The 24,864-nt window shown below is 42.2% G+C and overlaps 1 protein-coding gene and 1 long non-coding RNA gene across 2 annotated transcripts in view; one reads left to right on the forward strand and one right to left on the reverse strand.

Annotated features, from left to right (window-relative positions):
* The window catches only part of LOC309702883 (alpha-2-macroglobulin-like), a 66,118-nt gene extending 53,893 nt beyond the window's left edge, over positions 1–12,225 (forward strand). The window contains exons 25-37 of the mRNA XM_082527520.1: positions 3,824–4,000; positions 4,251–4,326; positions 5,235–5,391; positions 5,970–6,044; positions 9,582–9,744; positions 9,815–10,002; positions 10,503–10,715; positions 11,211–11,332; positions 11,443–11,533; positions 11,620–11,688; positions 11,769–11,874; positions 12,020–12,064; positions 12,167–12,225. Of these exons, the coding sequence (XP_082383646.1) occupies positions 3,824–4,000; positions 4,251–4,326; positions 5,235–5,391; positions 5,970–6,044; positions 9,582–9,744; positions 9,815–10,002; positions 10,503–10,715; positions 11,211–11,332; positions 11,443–11,533; positions 11,620–11,688; positions 11,769–11,874; positions 12,020–12,057 (1,475 nt within the window). The 3' untranslated portion in view covers positions 12,058–12,064; positions 12,167–12,225. The remainder of the gene's footprint in view (positions 1–3,823; positions 4,001–4,250; positions 4,327–5,234; positions 5,392–5,969; positions 6,045–9,581; positions 9,745–9,814; positions 10,003–10,502; positions 10,716–11,210; positions 11,333–11,442; positions 11,534–11,619; positions 11,689–11,768; positions 11,875–12,019; positions 12,065–12,166) is intronic.
* Positions 12,226–17,728: 5,503 nt separating this feature from the next.
* LOC309703856 lies at positions 17,729–24,783 on the reverse strand. Its single transcript, XR_014276056.1, has 3 exons — positions 24,712–24,783; positions 18,056–18,100; positions 17,729–17,977 (listed from the first exon to the last, which is right to left on the reverse strand). It is a non-coding gene; the product is annotated as an uncharacterized lncRNA (long non-coding RNA).
* Positions 24,784–24,864: the final 81 nt, after the last annotated feature.

A 24,864-nucleotide genomic window follows, 5' to 3' on the forward strand; every position in this document is an offset into this window, starting at 1 on the left:
CCGACCTTTTATGAAACCAGTTTGGTCAGGATGAATTAAGAGGGGGGTCATTTTCTCTAATCTCTTTGAGAGAGCTTTGCAGATTATTTTAAGGTCTACATTTAAAAGAGAAATTGGACGATAGCTTGAGGGAAATAAAGGGTCTTTTCCTGGTTTTAGCAGGAGACTAATGTTGGCAGAGTTCATATTTGGTGGTAGTCTGCCATTTTCCTCGATTTCCTGCAACATGCCGTGGAATACTGGTGCCAGAATTGTCCAGAATTCTTTGTAGAATTCTGCAGGGAAGCCGTCTGGACCTGGAGCCTTATTATTGGGCATACTTATCAGGGCTTCCTGGAATTCACTTGGTGTCAGTGGCGAATCCAGTTCCATTGCTTGACTGTCTAGTAATTTTGGGAGATTTACGTTGTCAAGAAACCGATCAATTTCTTTTTTAGATGGGTTTATTTGTGGTAAGTATAAAGTTTCATAAAAATCCCTAAAAATGTTTATTCTTCCAGGGTCATATATTGTGTTCCCCGATAAATCTTTAGCAGCACATATAGTTGTTTTTTCTTTATTTATTTTTAGCTGGTTAGCTAGAAATCGACCTGATTTGTTACTGTGTTCAAAATTCTGCAAGCGAAGTCTTTGTATAAGGAATTGTGTTTTTTTATTAATAGTTTCATTTAATTGTAGTTTTGTTTTGCATATTTTGTTCAATGTTTCCTGATCTTGGTGGGACGCGTAGGCTTCTTCTAGTGATTTGATGGTTTTTTCTAATTCCTGAATGTTTTTGTTTTCTTCTTTCTTTTTGTGTGATGAGAAAGAAATTATTTTACCTCTCATCACAGCTTTTCCTGCTTCCCATAGAACAGAAGCAGATATTCCGGGAGTGTCATTAAAGTCTAAGTATGAAGTCCATTCCTTTTTAAAATATTTAATAAAGTCTTCATCTTTAAGCAGTGATGTATTAAATCTCCAGTTTTTACTTGGCGTAGTATTATTCTTGTGCATTAGTTTTAAAGATACAGGAGCATGATCACTGACAGCTATAGGATGAATCTCAGTGTCTGAAATGTCACTCAGCAGTGAGCTGCTGACCAAAAAATAATCCAGACGAGAGTAAGAGTGATGAACATGCGAGAAAAAAGTATATTCCTTACTGTTGGGGTGAAGGGAGCGCCATGCATCGCAAAGACCAAAGTCGTTCATATACTGTTTGATTATATTTGTGGATTGCCAATTGCGCTGAGTTCCTGTTGTGTTGAGCCTATCCATTTCTTCATTTAGTCCAAGGTTGAGGTCACCGCCAAGAATGAGTATTTGCATTTCAAGTTATGAAAATGATTCGTCAAACATGTTTGTGGGTTTTACAGTAAAAAATTTAACTTTTTTCTACTCGGATTTTGACATTTTTGTCTGAATTTAGATCAACTGTGCTAATATAGTATACCAAAATGAAAAAATAACTCAAGTTTCAGATATTTAAAGCTGTGCTGAAAGTAACGATACCAAACAAGGCAAGATAAACAGTTTTTAAAGGTGAGATATAGAGGTAAAATCAGAAGTAGTCAAAAACGGCCAATTATACCCTGACCCCAGAAGGTTAAATGCCCAAGTTTTAGATTTAAGGCACAAACTGATAACTGGACATTCTCCTGGTAGAGAGTTCTTCCCTCCAGGTCATGGCGAGCTACTGAAACCGCAAAGGCATGATTTAACACTGGGCACCAGCTGCCTTAACCAGACTCCTCCGTCACTAACCACCTGAACCCAATGCCCCACCCCTCCCCTGCAGCTGAGCTGCAGACAAACCTACGCCACACAGCCCCAGAGCATCAAATTCAAATTCAAATTCAAATTCAAATTTTATTTGTCACACACACACAACCATACACAGTATGACATTGGGGGGTGAAATGCTTGTAGCTGTACAATGCCCGACCATTAAATGACAGAAGAAAAGTTTTACAATATTTACAATTTACAGTTTACTACAGAATTTACAAATTAACTTAGGAATTTACAGTAAAGAATGTGCAAATAGCAGAAGAGATTATAAAGGTTATAAAGATTATAAATTACAGGAATTATAGGATTATAGGAAATGTGTGGTGGTGCGTGTGGTGATTTGATGTGTGTGAGAGTCCAGTCTTATAGTGACGTGTGTGGGAGAGTCCAGTCCTACACCTGGTTCAGGGCCCGAATAGCCTGGGGGAAGAAGCTCCTCCTCATTCTCTCTGTTTTGGCCTTAAGGGAGCGGAAGCGCTTCCCAGACCTCAACAGTGAGAAGAGTCCATTGTTGGGATGGGAGAGGTCCATCATAATCTTCCTAGCTTTGGACTTGCACTGCTTGGTGTAGATGGACAGCAGGTCAGGGAGCTCTGATTGAATGATGCGTTTGGCTGAGCGCACCACTCTTTGCAGATCTCGTTTGTCCTGCTTGGTGCTGTTCCCAAACCAGGTGCAGATGTTTGCCGTCAGGATGCTCTCGATGGTGCAGGAGTAGAAGTTCTTGAGCACCTTCAGTGGCAGATGGAAGTCTCTAAGTCTTCTGAGGAAGAAGAGATGCTGACGAGCTTTCTTAACCAGGGAGTTGATGTGGCAGGACCATGACAGGTCCTGAGTGATGTGGACACCCAGGTATCGGAAACTGTCCGATACCTGGCGTGCCACTGATGATGAGGGGTTTGTAATTCCTCGCCTGCTTTGTAGTGAAGTCCACGATCAGCTCCTTAGTCTTGCTGATGTTTAGGAGGAGGTTATTCTCCTGGCACCAGGTCTCCAGGTTCCTAATCTCCTCCAGGTAGGCCGTCTCGATGTTGTCGGAGATCAGGCCCACAACAGCAGTGTCGTCAGCAAACTTGACAATGGAGGTGGTGTCTGATGTGGCTACACAGTCATAAGTGTACAGTGAGTACAGCAGGGGGCTTAAAACACAGCCCTGAGGCACTCCAGTGCTGAGTGAGATGGAGGGGAAGACTTGTCTTCCCACCCTCACTGTTGGGGAGGGTGGGAAGACCCTCCCCAACAGTGATCACACAGTTGGTATGATGTTCTTTCTATGAAATGATGCGTCACTTTTAAGCCAAATGCCACAAAACTCAAAACGTTTTCTCTTCAGTCCATAAAATATTCTCCCAAATATCTTGTGGAGCATGGAGATGTTTTTTGGCAAATGTGAGATAAGCTTTTGTGTTCTTCTTGGTCAGCAGTGGTTTTGTCCATGAATGCTGTTTTTGCCCCGTCTCCTTTGTATTGTTGAATCGTAAACTCTGACCTTTACAGAGGAAGGCAAGGCCTTCAGTTCTGGGTGTTGTTGGGATTCGCTTGACTTTTTCGGTGAGTCGTCGATGTGCTAATGGAGTAATTTCGGCCACATCTTTTCTAGTTTTCTCAGTTTGTGGATAATGGGTTCCAACATGGTGCACTGGCGCTCCAAAGCTGTAGAAATTGTTTTTAATCCTGTCCAAACTGATAGATCTCAAGACTTCTCGCCTATTTTTGAATTTCTTTTGGTCATGGCAACGACGTGTTTCTTCTGGACGTCTTTTAGCCTGCTTCCCTTTGTCAAACAGATTGTACTTGAGTGATTTCTTGATCCAGAAGGTCTGGCCTTAATCAGGCCTGGGTCTGGTTGGTGAAATGAAACTCAGTCTTCCCAGAAATATTTGGTTAATCACAGTCAATCTACGATTTTCAGTTTGGATGTTTTTTCGCTCACTAAATGAAATCATCATTTAAAATTGCATATTGAAGTATTCAGGTTATCTCTGCCCAATAATACAAAGTTGTTTTACGCTAGTTTTGTTAGTTTTAGTGAATCAGTGTTTTTGATCAGGTGACATCCTCGGCCGGGCTCTGAAGAACCTGGATGGATTGCTGCAGATGCCGTATGGATGTGGGGAGCAGAACATGGCTCTCCTGGCCCCCAACATCTACATCCTCCACTACCTGAAAGGCACACAGCAGCTCACCGCAGCCATCATGGAAAAAGCTACTAACTTCCTCACCAGTGGCAAGTTTTTATTGTTTCCTCTAAGAAGGAAATCATTTGAATCACTTCAACACACACGGTTCAAGAAACAAGCCGACAGGAGGCAGAACATTAGTCACAGCTTTTGGTCAAATGCGTAATTTTCCTCATCTGTCAGCAAGAGTCATTGAATTTCCTAAATCTCGATGTACACATGCAGATCCATAAACAAATGGAGTCCAATCATCACCATAGCAACAATGTCTCGATCATGGTGTCCCTGTTGTTACAGGATACCAAAGACAGCTCAACTACAAAAGTGCTGACGGTGCTTACACCACATTTGGAACAGGACCAGGAAACACTTGGTGAGAACATCACTGATCAAACATGTCACAAACCAGAGAGGTTACACTGGTTTTTAAATGTCCCACCAAACAGAAGACGTTTCTTGAAGTTTGACTACCCATTAATAACATAAACATGTCTACCTCTAATACTTTAAATAATTCTCCATTTAATCCTTTGACTAAGCCAACATTAACAATACCTTTTGGTTAATACTGTGTAATTTAGTAGGTAGGAAGGAGTATTAGAGCCACATAAAAATGTTATTGATCATTATTAGAATAAAGTCAAATTTTAAAGCTTAAAGTTATTTTACTTTAAGAAAAAGTCTAAATACTATTTCAATAATAAAGTCTTAATACTGTTTTGTGAAAAAAGTCAAATTCAAATCTAAGAAAACAGTTGAAATGATTACAGTTGTTGCTTCAAACGATTGCTATACCCTGTATAAAATGCCTTGAGTAGATGTAGTGAAATAAATCAGTGGTCTTGTGATACAGCATAGATCCTCTTTATTCCACGAGCGTGGAACCATCGGTATCCTTGCATCTGTACATTAGCAGCCATTTCCTTTTATACAAATTTAACCACATGCAGCTTTCTGCACCACTTTCTGCTTTCCGGTGTACTTATACTTACTGCCATGCTGTTTTTATTGCTACAAGTGACATCAGTTCCTTCCTTGTTACTAAAACTGAGTCTGAAGTACGATTTCACTAATTCAGAGGGGAAAGCAACCGTGGCAGTTTGTCCTGAAATAACTGTGATATCCACATTTCTGCTTTTGTCTCAAAATACATTTTCAAATTTAACCTTGAAATTTCAACTTTATTTTTAAAATGATCAGTATTTCTTTCTCTTAATGTGACCTCACAGCCAAACATTTCCATCATTGTAAGACGTGTAAGTGTTGTTTTCTTTTTGTCAGGCTGACTGCGTTTGTGGTAAGAAGTTTTGCCAAAGCTCAGTCTTTCATCTTTATTGATCCCAGAAAGATCGAAGAGTCTAAGACCTGGCTGCAACATAAACAACAAGAAAATGGCTGTTTTGAAAAGTCTGGGAAACTCTTCCATAACGGAATGAAGGTAACCTGCAGTTCTTCGCTGTTAGACTGTGGAAACAGCCTCCAGTCTGGATTTAACAAATTTTATTAATAATGTCATGCATACATGGAAAACACTGTACTACATACTGTAATAGCTCACATCAGTATATTCTATTATTTTATTTAAGAAATAATTTCCATTCATCTTGTTCCATTCACACCAGCACTGCTTTCTATGTAGCATTCACACATATTTATACTAAATACAAAGTATGCACTAGAGACCAACTTGGGATTAGTATATTGCCCACAAATATTTGGCATGCAGGCTGGAGCAGCTGGGAATCAAACCACCAACCTTCTGATTAGTAGATGACTACACAAACTGTTTATAAGGTTGGGGAAACCTGAGGTGAAGAAACATCCATCTCACTGGAAATACAATGTCCAGATGAACAAAATCAACTTCCTGTTCATCTCTTTAGCTGGATGTTTGAACATGCATCAAGACATTGCTGATACTAAAACCACATGCAGCTGAAAATCATTTTCATGACTTCATATCCCTGAATGTTGGTGCACTGATGATAAAGTGTCTATGATGTCTTCTGTTGACAGGGTGGTGTATCTGATGAAGTGACTCTCAGTGCGTACGTTACTGCTGCCTTCTTGGAAATGAATACATCCCAACATGTGAGTAGAGTCAAAGAATATCAAGGTATTCAACAAAAAAAGGAGTAGAGTTTGAGCTGCTGAGCCATGGAGTTAGGTTTAACCAGCAGTCTAGCACCCTGCTGGTATGTGCTGGATTGTCTCAGCATCTTTACACAGCCTGCACCTGGGGTCTTGCCTGGTGTGATAGACCCCAGCCTCTATGGATCTTGTACTCAGAGCTTGTTGCTGTGCTGCTATGATTAGTACCTCTGTGCTGTCTTTCAGTCCAGCTTTTTTCAGCCACTGGTAGGATTTCTGGGTATCATCTACTTCCTCTATCTGCCGGTGGTAACATACTGTGCAGGGGCCTGTCCTTCCATGATGGTTCCTCGCCTTCCTCCTCTTTCTTGGGTTTCTGCTGCCTGAGGTATTCACTGAGCACTCCGTCAGTTGGGGCCATCTTCCTCGTACTCGTGGATATTCGTTGTTTCATCTTGGAATGTGGTGCTGACACTCACCAGTCCCTGGCCTCCTTCCTGCCATTTAGCATGCGGGACTTGGGGTGAAACCCTCCATGCATGGTTAGGAACTTTCTTGTCTTGATGTCAGTGTCTATCTCCTCCTTTTGCCAGCTTATTATTCCAGCAGGGTACCTGATGACGGGCAGGGCGTAGGTTTTGATAGGCCGGATCCTGTTCTAACATTCAGCGGACTCCTCAGGATTTGCCTGACCCTCTGCAGGTACTTGGTGGTAGCAGCTTTCCCAGCAGCCTCTTTGTGGTTTCCATTTTCCTGTTGGATCTCCAAGTAGTTGTAGCTGTCCTCTATGTCTGCAATGTTGCCTTAGTTAGATTCCCTAAGTTCCGCCTACGTTTCCTCTCTTTGTTGTCATCCGACTACATTTCTCCAGTCCGAACGATATTCCAATGCCGTTGCTGTATATCCTGGTGGTGTGGATCAGTGAATCGATGTCTCGTTCACTCTTGGCATACAGCTTGATGTCATCCACATATCCACGTATCCACGTATGATGTCATACAGGAGATGGCTGACAGCTGCTTCATCCCGTAGTCAGTATCCGTAGGGACAGAGCATCTCCTTGATAGATGATGATTGTGCTATGGGCTTGAAGTTGGCCTCTAGTGTTGTATGCCACATTCCCATTGAGTTCTTGATGAAGGTTCTTAAAGTCCTGTTGATCTTGTACAGGTCTAGGCATTCCAAGATACAGCTGTGGGGCATTAAGTCATAGACCCTCTTGTAATCAATCCAGGCAGTCTCGGCTGATTGTTACAAGTAGCTGGTGTTTTGCACCTCTGGTATTCTTGCCAATGAGTGGGGCACAGGAACATGTGTCTGTTCATCTTAGCCACTATGATGCCTGACAGGAGCTTCCATGTGGTACTGAGGCAGGTTATTGGTCAGTAGTTGGATTGGACCGATGGGACCGATCCCTTCAGGACTGTCCGCCCTACAGTTAGCCATTCTGGGTGTCTCTCGTCAACTAACAGCTGGTTCATTTGTGCTGCCAGACACTCATGGAGTGCAGTCAGCTTCTTCCACCAGTAGACGTGAGCCATACTAGTGTATGGCAAGGTGCTGGCCAAGGCTGTTAGTCGTTGTTTGGCAGTTTCCATGGACAGCTTGCTATACTTCTTCTTGGGCACCGTCTTTGTCACACCTGTCTGCAGCTCCGATAGTTGGCTAACCTCCCTCCTTGATCTTAGCCTCTAGTCTCCTTCTTGTGGCTGTTCAACCTGTTGCCAAGCATCTTTCTGATCACTGCTGCTGTACTGTAGATCAGCTTGTTAGTTTCGATAATCGTGGCTGTATGTATCGCATTTACATCATCTAGCAGATCTTCACATCTTGGTAACCAGCTACGGGGATTCCAGTTTTCAAGTTTTGCCATGATCCTATCTTTCAGGTCACTTCCTCTTGCACTATAGCACTTGGGGCTTGGTACAAATCTCGGGTGGCGGTGATGACATCTCCCCCCCCTGGCCTGGCGTCCTGGCTCCCCCTTGCCGTAGCATTTGTGTTGCACTTCGACAATCTCTAGCTGTGAGAGCAATACCCTTCTTTCGAATGTTGGAACACTGAGCTATTAGTTGTTTCGCTGTCAGTGTGGGTGCTGGGAATTCCATAGGTCCCTCATCCTATTCATGTAACCCCTTCTGCCAGGGTTACTTGTATAGTAGCATTCCAACAACGCCTTATTTTCATCTCTTGCCCACCAATGCCTTCTTGTTCCAGTAGTTGATCCGGGCGACGTCTGAGCTGGTATGCATATATAAATACATACACAAAAGTGTATAAACCAACAATATAATATACAATCTAATATATATATTACATATACCCCAAAAAGTTGATTCTGTTCATCTGGATGTTTTCAGTGGGAGAAACGTTTCGTCACTCATCCAGGTGACGTCTTCAGTCTCAGCTGACTGCAGGTTTCAATCTTATAAACAGTACATTTGCATAATGACTGAAACCAGCCCACTGAAGGAACCAGTGGCTGGGAGGTCAGTTCCTTAATCATAATTATGCAAATTCTCATGACCATTGATCAACAACCACTGACCAAAACCCACTGATCAAAGACCACTGATCAATGGCCATCAGTACCATTCACAGAGAGTTGGGGAATAGCTGCAATCACAGCATTGTAAGATAGCAAAAGATGTACCCTTAGGCCCCTCCTCGATTCAGAGATGGTCTTTCCTTTTTCACGTAAATGGCCTCCTTGACCCTACACTCAAACCAGCATCATTGAAAGAGTGTCCACTGGCCTACAGGTGTGAATAGACTGCAGAGTCCTGGCCTGACGAGGTTGCTCCTCTGTGTTGTGCCATCCTCTTAGCCAGAGGTTGTTCGATTTCCCCGATGTATAGATCCTGGCAATCCTCCTGGAACTTAACACCGTACACTATGTTACTCTGTTTGTGTCGGGGTGGACCAATTTTTGGCGCAGCGTGTTTTGTGGTTTAAAAGCCACAGAGACACAGTGTTTAGAAAAAAATGTGCCTCAGCTGTTCTGATACTCCTGACACATACGGGATCACTACAGGTTTTCACTTAGGCAGCAGTTGTCCTTCTCTCCTGGATCGGCTGGAGCTTAGGTTTACGGTACACATCAGCTTTTAAATGTCCTCCATTACTGATGGAAATCTCACAGTCTAAGAAGACTAACCTGACACTTTTCATATCCTCCCTGGTGAATTTGATGTGTCGTTCCACCGAGTTAATGTGATCTGTGAATTGTGGAACGTCCTGAGAATTGATTTTCACCCAGGTCATCCACATACCTGAACTCTCACCAGCAAGGACTGGTATCACCACCCAACCTGTACAGTGTTTTTTCAATATGTTTTTTATATTGTAAATACTACTAGAAGATTGCTCCAGTCTTTGCTTGATCTGTACTTTCCTCTAATTGCTGTGTTTTCTATTATCACGCTGATGTTTTGAGTGACTGAATCAGGAACTCTGCCTCCTATTCTTCTCACACTGGGTTTAATGAAAGAAGGTTTCTGTTTGTCCATTAAAGTTCTTTGTTTTGATCTTTTAAAGGATCCTGTGATGATCCAGAGCCTGGCTTGTCTCAAGGAGTCTCTCAGTGACCTGAGCAACACCTACACTACAGCTCTGCTGGCCTATGTGTTCACTCTGGCAGGAGACGTGGAGACCCGAGCTCACCTTCTGCAGCACTTAGACACAGTTGCAGTGAGGGAAGGTGAGTCATCCTTTAGCAGGACATCATTCAGGCTTTATTAGCATCACTGTGACTGTTATTGTGTTTGTAGGAGGTTTCCTCTACTGGTCTCAGACAGCAGCAGAAACATCAGCCTCCCTGTCAGTGGAGATCAGTTCTTATGTGCTGTTGGCCAAACTCAGCGCCTCCCCGACTGCTGAGGATCTGGGATATGCCTCTGGTATTATCAGGTGGCTGACTGGGCAGCAGAACTATTACGGAGGCTTCTCCTCCACTCAGGTACGACACCACCCGAACAGCATGAAGCTCATCTTTGAGTACAGTCTTAGACAAAACCAGGGACAGAAGAAATAATACTGAAGCTTTCAGTTTTCTATCAGATATGTAAAACAGATTTGTTTTAGCCAGGCAGAGAAGTTTTTATTCTTTAGTTAGAACATGACAAGTTTTGTCTAAAAATTCATTGTTTTTACAGAATAGCAATGTTACCTCAGACTTCTGTACACCAACTACACGTAACAGCCTGTAAATAACAGATCACCTGCGAGTTTATACCTGTAATTTCTATACTTTGATAATTCTCAGTTAAAGATATTTTAACCTGTTTAACGTTTATTTAACCAGGAAGTGAACTTTGGAAAACTTGAGTTTAAGGATCTCTTTTGTGAGAGGGTCTCAAAGTGACACAGGCTGTTTTAACTTAATGTCTATTCCACTTAAGCCCATGAAATATGGAGACACATGCTGTGTGTGTTAACCACAATGAATCCATCCTGTAGGACACGGTGGTGGCTCTTCAGGCTCTGGCTCTCTACTCCACTCTGGTGTTCAGTGCTGAAGGTTGGAGCACAGTGACAGTTCAGGCTCCCAGCAGTCAGCTGACGTTTGATGTAAATCAGGGCAACAAACTGCTCTACCAGGAGGAGGCGCTGCAGGACGTGTCAGGAAAATACAGCCTGGAGGTGAAGGGCACTGCATGTGCTTCAGTGCAGGTCAGTGACAGCATCACGTGAGAAGCTCCTGGTTGATGTCAGAGAAAGGGTTTCTTCTTTTTCTTTTTCCTTATACAACTTCAGAGAGCATTAGCATTGTCACATGTAATAAAGCTCATCTTGCACATGTATTGTCATACACAATAAAGACATTAGACCTGGCAGTAATAACTGTAGAGAGTACAATGCTATTTTAAACTAAATTGGAGAACTGAGCAAAAATAAATGAACTTTCTGTCTGTATCAGAATCAGGGAAACTATTAATCCCAGAGGGAAACTGAGTTGTCATAGCAGCAAATATACAACAAACATCAAGCACTCGTATAAATGAGTGTAGATATAACAGAGATCCTCATATTAAGATGAATATAGACATATAGGTATGACTATAAAAGTATGTGTGCTAATATGTGTCATGGTGTAGAACAGTGACAGCAGGGTGCATTGAGGTGTGATTAGTTCTGTTCCACACGTGACCCAAGTGTGTTTCCCAGATTTCTGCCACCTACAACATCCCAACACCTGCTGATGTCACCACTCTCAGTGTGAAAGTCCATCTAGAGGTCAACACCAGTGAATCTGCTCGACCCAAATTCACTGTGCAAATACAATCACTGTAAGTATGTGACAGGTTAGAGGAGCGCTCTTTACCCGTGTGGAGGAACTGCTGGTAGATGAAAAGCAAGTGTGCACACAGGTCAGTATAATCACACTGTTCAAACACAGGTACAGTGGAAAGGAGGAAACTACAAACATGGTGATCCTGGACATCAAAATGCTCTCTGGATTTTCCCCAGACCCCGAGTCTTTGAAGAGTGTGAGTAATTAGACAGATTCTACCAACGAGTGCATCTCATGTGATAATTGTGAGGATAATAATAAAATGATGTCATCTCCTCACAGCTCAAACGTGGCCTCCTGGTGAGTCGTGTTGAGCAAAAGGAGGATCACGTTCTGGTGTACTTAGAGGAGGTAAGTGAAAGTCACCGTGGGGACACCAGATGATGATCTTTGGTACAAACTGTGTCTGCGATTGTTTCTGTCTCGTCCAGTTATCAAAGGACACACCCATCAACCACAGCTTAGAGATCATCCAGGAGCTCCCAGTGGACAACCTGAAGCCAGCCGTGGTCAAGATCTATGACTACTACCAACCAGGTCCAAGTCTAACTAAGCTTTACTCCAACAGCACACTGACACACTTCAGAGGATCCATCAGACTGAACAGTTCATACAAGCTGATGTTTCCATCAGTGACTCAGAGAAATGACACGTTCATGTTTTTCTACCATGTTTCTGTCAGGTGACCAGGCTGAGACCCAATACATGTTTGTCTCGTGAGCTGCAGGTACGAAGCTGTAACAACACACACCTTTCACACACGTTCATGTTCACAGCATCAATGCAAAGAACTTTGAGCTTTTACTAACTTGTATTCTTCGTCTCACAGTTTGAAGAAGGTGTGGCTGGTCCTGAGGTTTAAACCTGCATTTGAATAAAGATACTTTTCCTGCTCACATGTGTGTAAGCGTGTGTGTTAACAGCTCCAGTATTATTAGTGCTTCTTTAATAACAGGCTTCATTATTAATAATCGGCAGAATGGAAAATATAGTGCTGTGAATGCACCGCTGAGACTGGCCTCATGCCACATTTCTGTCTTTGTGCAGGTTTAGACAAAAACAAAAAGGTGCAAGTGGGCAACAAGTGGGCAACAAGTGGGCAACAAGTGGGCAACAAGTGGGCAACAAGTGGGCAACAAGTGGGCAAAACATTAAAAAAGCTAAACGTGCTCGTGGGAGACATTCAGTGACAGCTGGCAAGTGACGTCCACGGAAATACAGACAGAAACGTGTGTGTGCATGTGCGTGTGTGTGTGTGTGCGCGTGTGTGTGTGTGTGTGTGTGCGTGCGCGTATGTGTGTGTGTGCGTGCGTGTGCGTATGTGTGCGTATGTGTGCGTGTGTGTGTGTGTGCGTGCGTGCGTGTGCGTGTGCGTGTGCGTGTGCGTGTGTGTGCGTGTGTGTGTGTGTGTCTGTGCGTATGTGTGCGTGTGTGTGCGTGTGTCTGTGTGCGTGTGTGTGCGTGTGCGTGTGCGTGTGTGTGTGCGTGTGTGTGTGTGTGTCTGTGTGTGTGTGTGTGTGTGTGTGTCTGTGTGTGTGTGTGAGAGCCTTTAACATACAGAGTGTGTCTCTGGAATCCAACAAAGCTCTTTCACTTGTGTACTTCATGTAGGTGTGTTTGTGACAGTGGAACAACATCACAGCTGTTTCCTCCCCAAAGACTGGACACCTTTAACAGTGTACAGGATACAAAAGCCAACCATAAATGCTAACTGTACATGAAACTAAAAGTACACAATGATGTCATTCAAATAACATCTAATGGTACAAGTACATTTATACTCAGCACTACAAGTAAATGGCTGCTCCTAACAGGCTGTGCTAACAAATTAGTCTGTTTGTAAAACATTTTTATCATTTTACAGTTTTATTAAACTGTGGGCATTAGGGCTGTTCAATATAACGATATATATCTGATGACGATATAAAAACATCTATCGTTTCATTTCACGCTATCGTTTGTTTCGTGGTGTCGCAAAATAAACAGTTTACGGCAATATTTGTTCATGGTTTTGATGTCACTGTAGTTATTAATTTCTAGAAGTTCTCTCTTTCGCTTATATTTAATGTAACCACACTACCGACGGACAAGCGCCTGTTTTTATGCGTTGTGGTTAGCAACAACGACGGTAACACCATCGCCAGTCCGCTTGTTTATGTTCCACATAAACCTTTCACAATAAAGCTCAAGATCCTTTTGAGACTTTTCAAAATAAACTGAATCACGTGAAAGAGCAGATTACTTACGCATGAGAAGTAAAAAAGAGCCGCCAGGTGCTGAAAAATAAACCTTAGACTCAAAAGTTAGAACAGGCTTTTCAGCGCAGCACGCCGTGTAATAAATACTCACAAAGAAAACGGCGGCCGTTACAACTTATGTCTAAAATGTATCGTTTCAGCATCGGTTAAAACACTCGACTCCAGGTACATGACGCGCAGCTGGAAACACTTCACGCAAGTCGAGCTGCCCGAGATTCACAGAATTTACAGAAAATGTTACATTTTTGTGATTTATATCGTTACCGGACGATAGAATTCTTATATCGGGATATGAGATTTTGGTCATATCGCACAGCCCTAGTGTACATGTTTCATACTCCACTGTGTTACATGGAAAAATACAAAGATCCGTTTCATAGAGGCTGTTGGAACAAATGTATCATTATTAATTGTAACGTTGTGCACACAGTCACTACATGAATCTGTGACTGTTTAGTTCAGTTTGAACGTTTGCCATTAAGTAACTATAAGCCTTTTTCATACAGCTGACAATTCTATGACATTAACAGCTCGTCCTGTTTATGACAAAGCTCTCACATCATCTATAACTGACTGAGACAGGACTCTCTTCCAGACACTCTAAACCCAGGCACAATGTACATTCCAAATTCCTTTAATTTTAAATATGTTTATATTGTCTATCCTGTAAAATAGTCAGATGTCTATTCATATTAATGTACAGAATTCACCTGCTTGCTGCTACTACTGCACATTCACCAAGTGTATATACTCTATATATATATATATATTTTTTTTTTTTTGCACATGTCGAGGAGCGTGTCAGGCTACATTTCACTGTGTGTTATACTTGTATAACTATGCATGTGACAAATAAAGAACCTTGAATCTCCAGCTGCTGTTTCATTCACTAAGCTGCTGTTGTTCTTTCAGCTCTAAGAGCTGCTGCCTCCTCCATGTCCTCGTCTCCTCATGAGGACCATTTATCATTCATACAGTGGATTGCAAAAGTATTCGGCCCCCTTGAACTTTCCCACATTTTGTCACATTACAGTCACAAACATGAATCAATTTTATTGGAATTCCACATGAAAGACCAACACAAAGTGGTGCACACGTGAGAAGTGGAACAAAAATCATGTATCCCAAATTACCAAATAATCATTATTATATATATTATATATATTATATAATTACATGGCGGTGTGACTATCTTCACATTGCAGCTAGGGGTCTGAACAAACTTTAATCAGCTGACAGCAATGTGGCAAGTGACTTACCTCCGGCCATGCTGAAAGGAGCTGTGACCGGGGCACACATGCACACGCCTACACCACACGCAGCGCACACTAGTGATGTGTCGGTTGCGAACGAAACGGCTCTTAGAGCCGGCTCTTTGAAGTGAACGACACCAGTGTAGGTTTTTTTTTCTTTCTCGAGCCGTGTGCTTTGCGCTGGGCAGAGGGGGGAGGGGCAGTAGTTACACTCCCAGTAGCACAGGAACAGAGCGGGAGGGAGAGAGAGAGAAAGAGAGACAACAACGTCACATTAGAAAGGTATAGTAATCATCCACAACTATTTTCAGTTGCAGATGATAAAGGATTCAGAAAGTTTATTCATGCAGAGAATGTGCATCTTCTTTTTGTTTTCATAGTTTAATTTATATTTAATTGTGTTGTGGTTTGCAGTGTTTTGTGTTGTTTCACTTTAAATTTGTTTAAAAGGAAAAAGCTGAAAATTTAAATAGTTAAAAGTTGAAATTTAAATAGTTGGTTTTTGTATTATATGATTTATTTATTACATTTTATGTGGAGTGAATAAATAAAAGTATATTTACAGTACCCTAGAGACAAAAAACACGTACAAACTCCAAAACACATAAAAACTCCAAAACACTTAAAAACTCAGAAGCACATAAAAACTCAAAACACGTACAAAAGACAACAGAAGTGCTCCAGGATGCTAGGGGGCAGTGTTGAGCTTTTGTTACCTAGTGGCTACACAAGCAAGGAAGTACCAACGACCGGTTTTGGTGTGTGGTAGTAACAGGTAAATGAACATTTTCTTTGAATTATTTGAATACATATGAGTGCTTGTGTATAAATACACAAACAATACACACATGCTTTCAATTGTGTAATTTAAGTGATCGAGGTAGCTCTGTTTTGGAAGTTCAGTTAACGTTAGAAATGTGTTTTGGAGTTTGTACGTGCTTTGTCTCTAGGGGCCACCGCATATATTTATATATAAAGGTATATAAATAAAACCACTTTTTTTACATTAGTTATTCCTTCTGTGCATAATTTTATATTATATATTATATATTGTTGTTAATAATAAATTAATTAAAGGAACAAAACAGCCTGTTGGGAGCCGAAAGATCCGGCTCTGTAAAAAAAAGATGGGGTCAGGAAGTCACTGATTGTCCATTTAGTAACCCTGATGTGTTTAGGGCAGGCTTGTACACATACACGCGATGTCACGATCCAGGTCTTTTGACCCAGCATTTTGAGTTTTAGTTTATGTTTAAGCCCTTCAGGTTTTCTAAGTTCATTTTTTATCATGCCTAGGTTGTTCTAGTTCTTCGTTATTAGATTCCCCTTGTGTCTTCCGCCCATGTCAAGTCTCCCTTCCCCTTCATGTGTTTCATGTCTGCGTCTTATGTTTCCTGTTTTATGTTGAAGAGGTCTGGTGTTCCTGTGTTCATCGTGTTTAGTTTTACTCTTCCACTGCTTTGTCTCTAGGGGCCACCACATATATTTATATGTAAACATATAAATAAATCCACTTTGTTTTTTTACATTAGTAATTTCTTTTGTGCATGATTTTATGTTGTTGTTGATAATAAATTAATTAAAGCAACAAAACATTTTTTGATTGGCTGACATGGTAAACTCTAACACCAATGGGGAAGGAGGGTTTTTTCTTTTTCATTTTTTCACGCGCAAGCGGAGAGTGGTTGCTAGCGCTGTCTGTAGAAAACGCAGTTTTTACCGTTCTTCCTGCTGTAAACGCCGCTGTTTTGTTCAGAAAAAAACATTATGTGTATTTTTTATCATAACTCTGGTTTTACGTGGCCCATCGACACAATTCAAGAACTGGTATATAGTCTGAAGTCCGTTACTTTCGACCAACAAAACAACCTGAAGAGCCGGTTGGGAGCTGAAAGAGCCGGCTCTTTATAATGAGCCGAGCCGAAAGAGCCAGTTCTCCAAAAAGAGGCAGAAATCCCATCACTATCTTGTGGCTGTGTCGTCTTAAATTGGTCATGTGATTTTGACGTGTCGGCGCATCCGTCGACCGCAGAGGGTTAAGATGGAAAATGATCCACGTTATAGTTTCCTGGTTTAATTTGTATGGTTCTGCTCTCCAGCAATAAAGCTGTGAATTTTGAGTTCATTCCTGCCTCTGTGAGTTTGCGATTGGGTCCTCATCCAGCCTGCACACAGCCGAATCATGACACGAGAGACACAAGAGTTCTTCTTTACTGATGTTTACTGTGCTTCTCTTAACGTACACAGGTACACTATGGAACTGGTAAATACAGGTGTACAAGGAAATTATATTTCAGCATTAAAACATATTGCAATATAAAATTCACAAAATATAAACAAACATACCACTTTGGCCTGCAAGTAGACAAACCGGTGTTTTTAGAACTTAGGACTTGTTATTTCTTCTTTGACATTCCCACGGCCAGACCGTCACTATGAGCAGCTTCTCTGACCTTACTTCCCAAAACAGGAAGTGACCTCTGCCCTTACCTTACACTTACAAAATTAACCGGTTATTTTCCATGTGTCAAATTAACTGTATACCAATCCGGTATGCAAATAGGAAAATGTTAACATACTCAACATAAAAATAAAACATTCAAAATAAAATGCGTTAATTACATTATCATTACAAGAGCTCCACCTAGTGGTCAAATACTAACATTTCACCAACTGTTACAATATCAACCAGCATGCTCGAGTACTCAATTCAATTCAATTTTATTTATATAGCACCAAATCACAACAACAGTTGCCCAAAGGTTCTTTATATTGTAAGGTAGACCCTACAATAATACATACAGGTAAAAACCCAACAATCAAATGATTATCAAATCATTCAGGCAGTCAAATTTAACAGACACAGTCACATCTGGGATGTTTTAAACAAACTTTTATTAAACGCAGGTCCTTCCTTTAATACATATATATGGGTCCTTTAAAGTCATTCACATGTTTGCAGAAGAATGAAAAGAGCAAAACTAATACTTAAAGTAGAACCTTTCTCCTCCATGATCACCACTGTCTAATGAAGATTCAGGAATAACTGATGATGCCTCAGCAGGCTCTGAAAGAGGAGCAGAGTGAAGGATGAAGGTCGTCCATCAGACCGAGTGTGTCCTCAGCTTCCTGTTCAGAGACAAACATCACTGATGTCAGCTGTTCACCTCTGACCTTTATTTAAATACTCCTGTATGTAAATGTTACCTGCTCTCACTGATGAGTACACAGCACATGGATCAGCTGACTGCTCTGTAACAAACATACACACACAGGATTAGAGTATCGCACACCTGTATGTGTGTTTCACATGTTTATATCTTCCAGGTTAGCTCAGTGGTGCTCCTCGCTCCACTTACAGGCCTCTGCAGAAATTACGGTGTACAACACACACATATACACACACACACACACAGAGGGATTCGTGGATACACACACCTCTGAGTCAGTGCTGATTATTATGTATCCCAAAGTAAAAGCAGCTGCCCACGTAGACCGGCCTTCATGGTCTACGTGGGCCGGGTCCTCCGAAGACTGAGAAGGCCGGAAGTGCGAGGCTGTGAAATTGGACGGTCTAGCCTTCATATTTGCATCACCGCTGTCTTGGTGGAGTTTGATAAACTCAACCGTCTGCTCCTTACTATCTAAAATATAACAGGACACTGGCGTAAATTCTCTACCATCTCACACTTCTTTTTAATCAGTTTTCTGTTTGACGTTTATTCAGCTGTGTAAAACTATAACTTTAATCTCAGGCAAACCGATTTACTCAGGAACAAATAAAACACTGGAAAAAGTCAAATAATAACATTTTGAAGTTATCTAACTGACTTATTTATCATGTTTAAGCCTAACTTAAGCCTGACTTAAGCCTACCAATGACCTGTTTTAGGTCAAGCAGGTGTTGCTCAAAGGTTGGTGATGCGACAACAATATCATCTAGATACACCGCGTAGGACTTATAAATCAGGCCAGCTAGAACATTGTTCATAAGCCGCTGAAAAGTTGCAGGGGCGTTACACAGGCCAAAAGTAAGGACTCTGAACTGAAACAGGCCACAGTGCGTGATAAAAGCAGTCTTTGGTTTAGCTTCTTCAGCAATGGGGACCTGCCAGTAACCTCGAGCGAGGTCTAGTGTTGTGAGAATCTTCCCTCTCGACAAAGAGTCCAGTGATTCATCCACTCGTAGGAGTGGGTAAGAATCTATCACGTGAGGAGAGCTCTGAGGGCAACAAACTGCAGGAAGGCAGCGGGACCAGATAGCATACCGGGACGTGTGCTAAGAGTATGTGCAGATCAGCTGACCACAGTTTTCACTAGCCTCTTCAATGCCTCTCTGGCTCAGCAGGTAGTCCCCACCTGCTTTAAAACATCAGTGATTGTTCCGATCCCGAAGAACACCCGCCCAGCCAGCCTAAATGATTATCGCCCAGTAGCCCTAACATCTGTAGTGATGAAGTGTTTTGAGAGGCTCATGAAACCCTTCATCAGTTCCCTCCTTCCTCCCGACTTCGACTCACTGCAGTTTGCATACCGGACAAACAGATCTACCGGAGATGCTGTAGCACAGGTCCTGCATACCACACTGAGCCATCTAGATGAGGGATGTGGGAACTATGTGAGAATGCTGTTTATAGATTACAGCTCAGCATTCAACACCATAGTTCCCCACACCCTCTCGGGTAAGCTCCAAGATCTGGGATTCAGTACATCTTTGTGCAGGTGGATTTATAGCTTCCTGACCACGAGACCACAGTCAGTGAGAATAGGGGATGTGTACTCCCATACACTCTCATTGAACATAGGGGCCCCCCAGGGATGTGTACTGAGCCCCCTTCTCTACTCCCTCTACACTGCGGACTGCACGGCCAGACACCCCACTAATTCCATTGTGAAGTTTGCTGACGACACAGTGGTGGTGGGACTCATCTCTGGGAACGACGAGACGGCCTACCAGAGTGAGGTGGATGGACTAGCAAAGTGGTGTGAGGCAAATCACCTCTCCATGAACATCAGTAAAACAAAGGAGATGGTGATTGACTTCAGAAAACAGAGAGGTGAGAAAACTCACACCCCAATTCAGATCTATGGAACCCCTGTGGAGAGAGTCTCCAACTTCAAATACCTCGGTGTCCACATCAACGAGGACCTCACTTGGAGTACACACACGGACTTCCTCATTAGTAAAGGCAGACAGCGCCTCTATCACCTGAGGCGTCTAAAGAGGTTTAAGATCTCCAAGAATATACAGAGGAGATTCTACACTGGTGTCATTGAGAGCATCCTGTGCAACAACATCATGGTGTGGTACGGGAACTGCACAGTACAGCAACAGAAAGCCCTGCAGAGGGTTGTGCGCACAGCTGAACGCACTATGGGAACATCTCTACCAGCACTGCAGGACATCTATGCTGAAAGGTGCAGATCCAGGGCCATCAGGATCATTAGGGATTCTAGCCATCCCGCCCACAAACTGTTCAGGCCACTGAGGTCAGGGAAGCGCCTCTGTAGCCTGAAAACAAGAACAGAAAGGTTCAGGAGGAGTTTTTACCCACAAACTGTGAGACTCCTCAACCAAAACACAAACCGGTCAACATGATGGACAATCTCACACACAGTACATAATTTGCACTTTATCTTTCTTCTCTGAACCTTATCCGTACCTTATTATATACATCTGTACTATGTAAATATGTATATTTTTATAGTCTTCTCATTCAAATCATTACAGTGCAATATCTTGCACGTCATGGATATATATTTATAAGCACAAACATATGGACTTTTACATTGTTTTTTTATATATTTTTTTTACTTTTAACTTTTGTTTCTTTTCCTTTTTTTCTTAGCTTATGTAAAATCCTTTTTAGCATGTTTGCACAGTCGGGGGGAGTACTTTTTTAGCCAGAAAAAACATTTCACTGTATGTTGTACCAGCTATAACTACATGTGACAAATAAATAAAGAATTGAATTGAATTGTCAGCTTTTTTTATTCGACGGAAGTCAACACAGAACCGTGGTTTGCTGGGGGTTTGTTCACAATCACCACGGGAGCTGCCCATAGTCCTGATGCAGGTTCGATGATGTTATCCTGTAGCATTTTTTGTACTTGCTCTTCTACGATTTGCTTTTTAGCTGGTGAGGTGCGGTATGGTGGCAAGTTAACAGGCTTTGCATCCCCAGTTACAATGACATGTTCTGACAGAGAAGTGCAACCAAGGTGGCCATCAAACAGGTCGCTGTAACTTTCTAACAACTCTAACAGTCTTTCTCTCTCCACAGAATCCAAGTTAGCTTCTGCAGCCTTGTCATGGACAGAGAGCTGCTGAGTGTCCTGCAGAGTCATTGTTCCACAATCAAAATCAGCTTCCACAAAGCCATTTTCACAGAGTTCATCATGACATGGGGGCTTATCATCCATAATTACAGTTCTTGTTGGGACATGTATTGTTAGTGAAGTGCGACTCATAAAGTCCATCCCAAGAACAAAGGGGGATGACAGGTCCTGCACTATCACAAACTGCTGATAGACTCGCTTGCCCATGAATCCAATGGTTAACCAGGTTATTCCTAATGGACTGCAGTTAGTGCCACTGGCCAGTCTTATGGGTGGAGAATCCCACGGATTCTTTAATGACTGATTTTGTTTTTTTTCAGGTAACAGGTCTGCATTTACTGCTGAAAGAGATGCACCTTTATCTAGTGTGGCATCCAGAGCTGCCCATTAAAGTTTACTTTAACTCTGAGAGGGGTGTTCCACGATGATTGCGAAGCTCCATCTTCAACGTGATTGAGCACAGGTGTCACACTTGGGTGTGACATAGGCAACGAGAGCTGACTTATTGGCTGGGGGGAGGGTTGCCCCTGTGAAACACTCTCCCCCCCCTGAAGTTCCCCCGCCTCCTGCCAGCTGGTTTTGTCTCCCTGACAGGGTCAGTTCCATCTGGATCTGCAGGCTGAGCTACTGGATGGTGATCAGGAGGCAGCATTTGGGGAAGCTCCGGAGCCGACCTGGGAGAATGTCGAGCTCCCTGAAAATCAGTGGAACAGTTAGTGTATGTGCGAGATGTAACACCAGGCATGGAACATTTAAAACAACTCCCTCAGCTCCGTTTTTCAGCTGAAATCGGGAAGGCTGTGAAAGGCTGGTGCCGAGAACAGAATGCAGCTCATGGGCACACAACACTAGGTCAATTACTGACCTTACAGGCATCCTGTACAGCGCTACTCTGTACTTCTCCACTGCATGTTTACAGATGAGCTTTGCTCCTGTTCAGATGGTGGGCTCCTCAGTCTCCTGAATTCACTGGGCATATGGGCAACAAACGTTGGCAGAGGCTCTTCGGGATGCTGGAAACGGTTCATGATGCCTTTCAAAATGTGCTCCTGGTTGTCAGCAGGCAAAAACATAGTCTTGATAAGTTCACAAAACTTAGCGTAAGTCGATATATGAGGACCGAGCACACTAAACCACTTCCTTGGTTCCTTAGCTAGGAAGTGTGGTAGTTCTCTGAGGATTTGGGCATTTGCTCGGTCTAACGAGGTTTTTAAGCATTAACTGATTGTAGCCATTCTTCTGGGTGAAGACTGCCATCATTAGCGAACACAGTGGGCTCTAATTTAGCTTGGTGAAATGCTGCAGCAAGGACTCTGATTGTATTATTTAGCTCCAGATAATCTGACTGGGATTGGGACAGGTCCCTGGTGGGCTGCGTGGGGCCAGGTGCCCGAGGAAAAGGGTGAGTAATCTGGGCAGCTGGTACTTTTGGGACTGGTCTTTTTTGTTGAGTCCACTGCTCCAAAATATTCCTCTGGAGGTCCAAAGACTCATGAAGGCACTGCTGAAGCATATCAACCTCTGCTTGTAGACTTTGCACTTTATGCCCAAGGTCAGCAGTACTATGTCTGGCAGTAAGTCGGTTTGGGTGTAACATAAAATCTATATCATCACACACGTCAGTCAAGTCAGGATGAGTAGGCATAATACACACTTATTAAGACCCAAATCTATATAAGGTAACAGTTGTGCTGAAATCAAATTTAGTTCTGATCACACAAAAATATCCAAAGCATGTGAATTCTTAATTTTAGCAGTAAATGTTTCATCTCGCTTTGAAACACGGAGGTAGAAGAAGTAAACACCCCAAACCAAAAATGTTTAGCTGCAAAATACATCTAAACTTATGAATAACTGTGTATGAGTATCACCTTTTCAAGTCAAATTCACTTAAAAACAGCTTCCTAATGAGAACTGTTAAGCCAGCGAGAATCAATAATGAATTAGTTTGAAATATACACTATAATAATGATCCAGTGATCCGCCCGACGTCTGCGTCTAGGCCAGCGTGGTCTGTTTCCATGAAGTATGGCAGACATCCACTTTGCCGCGATGTACCTTTTAATGTATAAATCATCAGCTGCTCAAAGAGACTGCACACTGAGGTCCAAGAGAAGATGTACCTTTTGTAATGTTGGGTTGTGTTCAGTGGTTGAGAGGAGGTGGTAGAGAACTTAGCAGGATAGTAGGAAGAACACACAATCACACTGGTACTGGGAATTCCACAGCGTATCCTTTAATGCACATTCTCTTCAACAACCATACAAGGCCCGGTTGAACGACTGCTGCTTATCAAACATGACACACAGTGTTCATGCAAAAGTTTCTGGAGAGGTAAAACATATAAAGTCCGTCTCTCTCCATGCACTTGTGTGCAAGCACATTGTTCCCGTAATCACATAGAGGGCAGTGGCGCATACTAATGACATCATAAACCCTTGACTTAGGTTGCATTAAAGAGACACCACACCACTCTGACTGTTACATGTGATTGAGAATTATACCAGGGAGTCAAGTACTTCTGATTTGAGGCACTATTTTTCAAAGTATCCAGAGTCAGATGAAGTTAGAAGGTAAATTATTAGCAAGATAATCAACCTCTGTTGGGGTAGCGTTCAGATAGCTGCTCTGCTCTATGTTGGTACAGGCCAAAGGACACCTGAGAAAACAACAATGCAATTTGCATACACGCCCAACAGAGGAGTGGAGGATGTGCTTTTGACTCTACTTAATCTGATTCTCAAACATCTAGAGAGCAAAGGGACTTTTGCAAGACTTCTTTTCATCTATCAATTTTTCTTCTGTTTTTAATACAATACAGCCCCATATTTTAATTCAAAGACTTTTAGCACAGTTTGAAATCAAGAACAATCTGGTGGGCTGGATTTTAGATTTTTTAACTGACAGGTCACAAAGAGTGAGAATAAATGGGGTTCTGTCTGACCCAGTCTTCTCCTCCACAGGTTCTCCCCAAGGGTGTGTTTATCACCCTTATTATCATTCAGAAAATAGAATAAGTGCAATCATATAAATAACTTGGGACCATAATCAATGACAAACTGAACTTTGATGAGAATTGCAAATTGGTCTGTAAAAATTTGATTTGATTTATTTTGTTTAATTACTGAATATGTGTTTGTCAGGTTTTACCATGTCTGTGTTTGTGAAGCAATACCAGATGCTATCATTTTTCTGTAACGCAAATTTACCTTCAGCTATAAATAAAGTAACCTTAACCCTCACCCAACCAATCACAGCAGATGGCCCCGCCCCTCCCTGAGCCTGGTTCTACTGAAGGTTTCTTCCTGTTAGAAGGGAGTTTTTCCTTCCCACTATCGCCAAAGTGCTGCTCATAGGGGGTCATTTGATTGTTGGGTTTTTCTCTGTATGTATTATTGTAGGATCTACCTTACAATATAAAGCACCTTGAGGTGACTGCTGTTGTGATTTGGCGCTGTATAAATAAAACTTAATTTAATTGAGTGAGTGCCATGCTGTGTCAGTGTAGTGATTACTATGGTTACCTGTTCTCTTGCCAGCTTTTTTCTTGCTTTTGATGACCACGTGACCATAGTCAACATCCTCAGGACCTGAAGACAGAGAGATGGATGGAGTGACTGCAGACAGAGTTCAATCACAGCTGACTGACTGATACATCTACAACAGGCTGCTCTGTG

Source organism: Aulonocara stuartgranti (genome assembly GCF_965226115.1).
Source record: "Aulonocara stuartgranti genome assembly, chromosome: 3".
Classification (NCBI taxonomy): Eukaryota; Metazoa; Chordata; class Actinopteri; order Cichliformes; family Cichlidae; genus Aulonocara; species Aulonocara stuartgranti.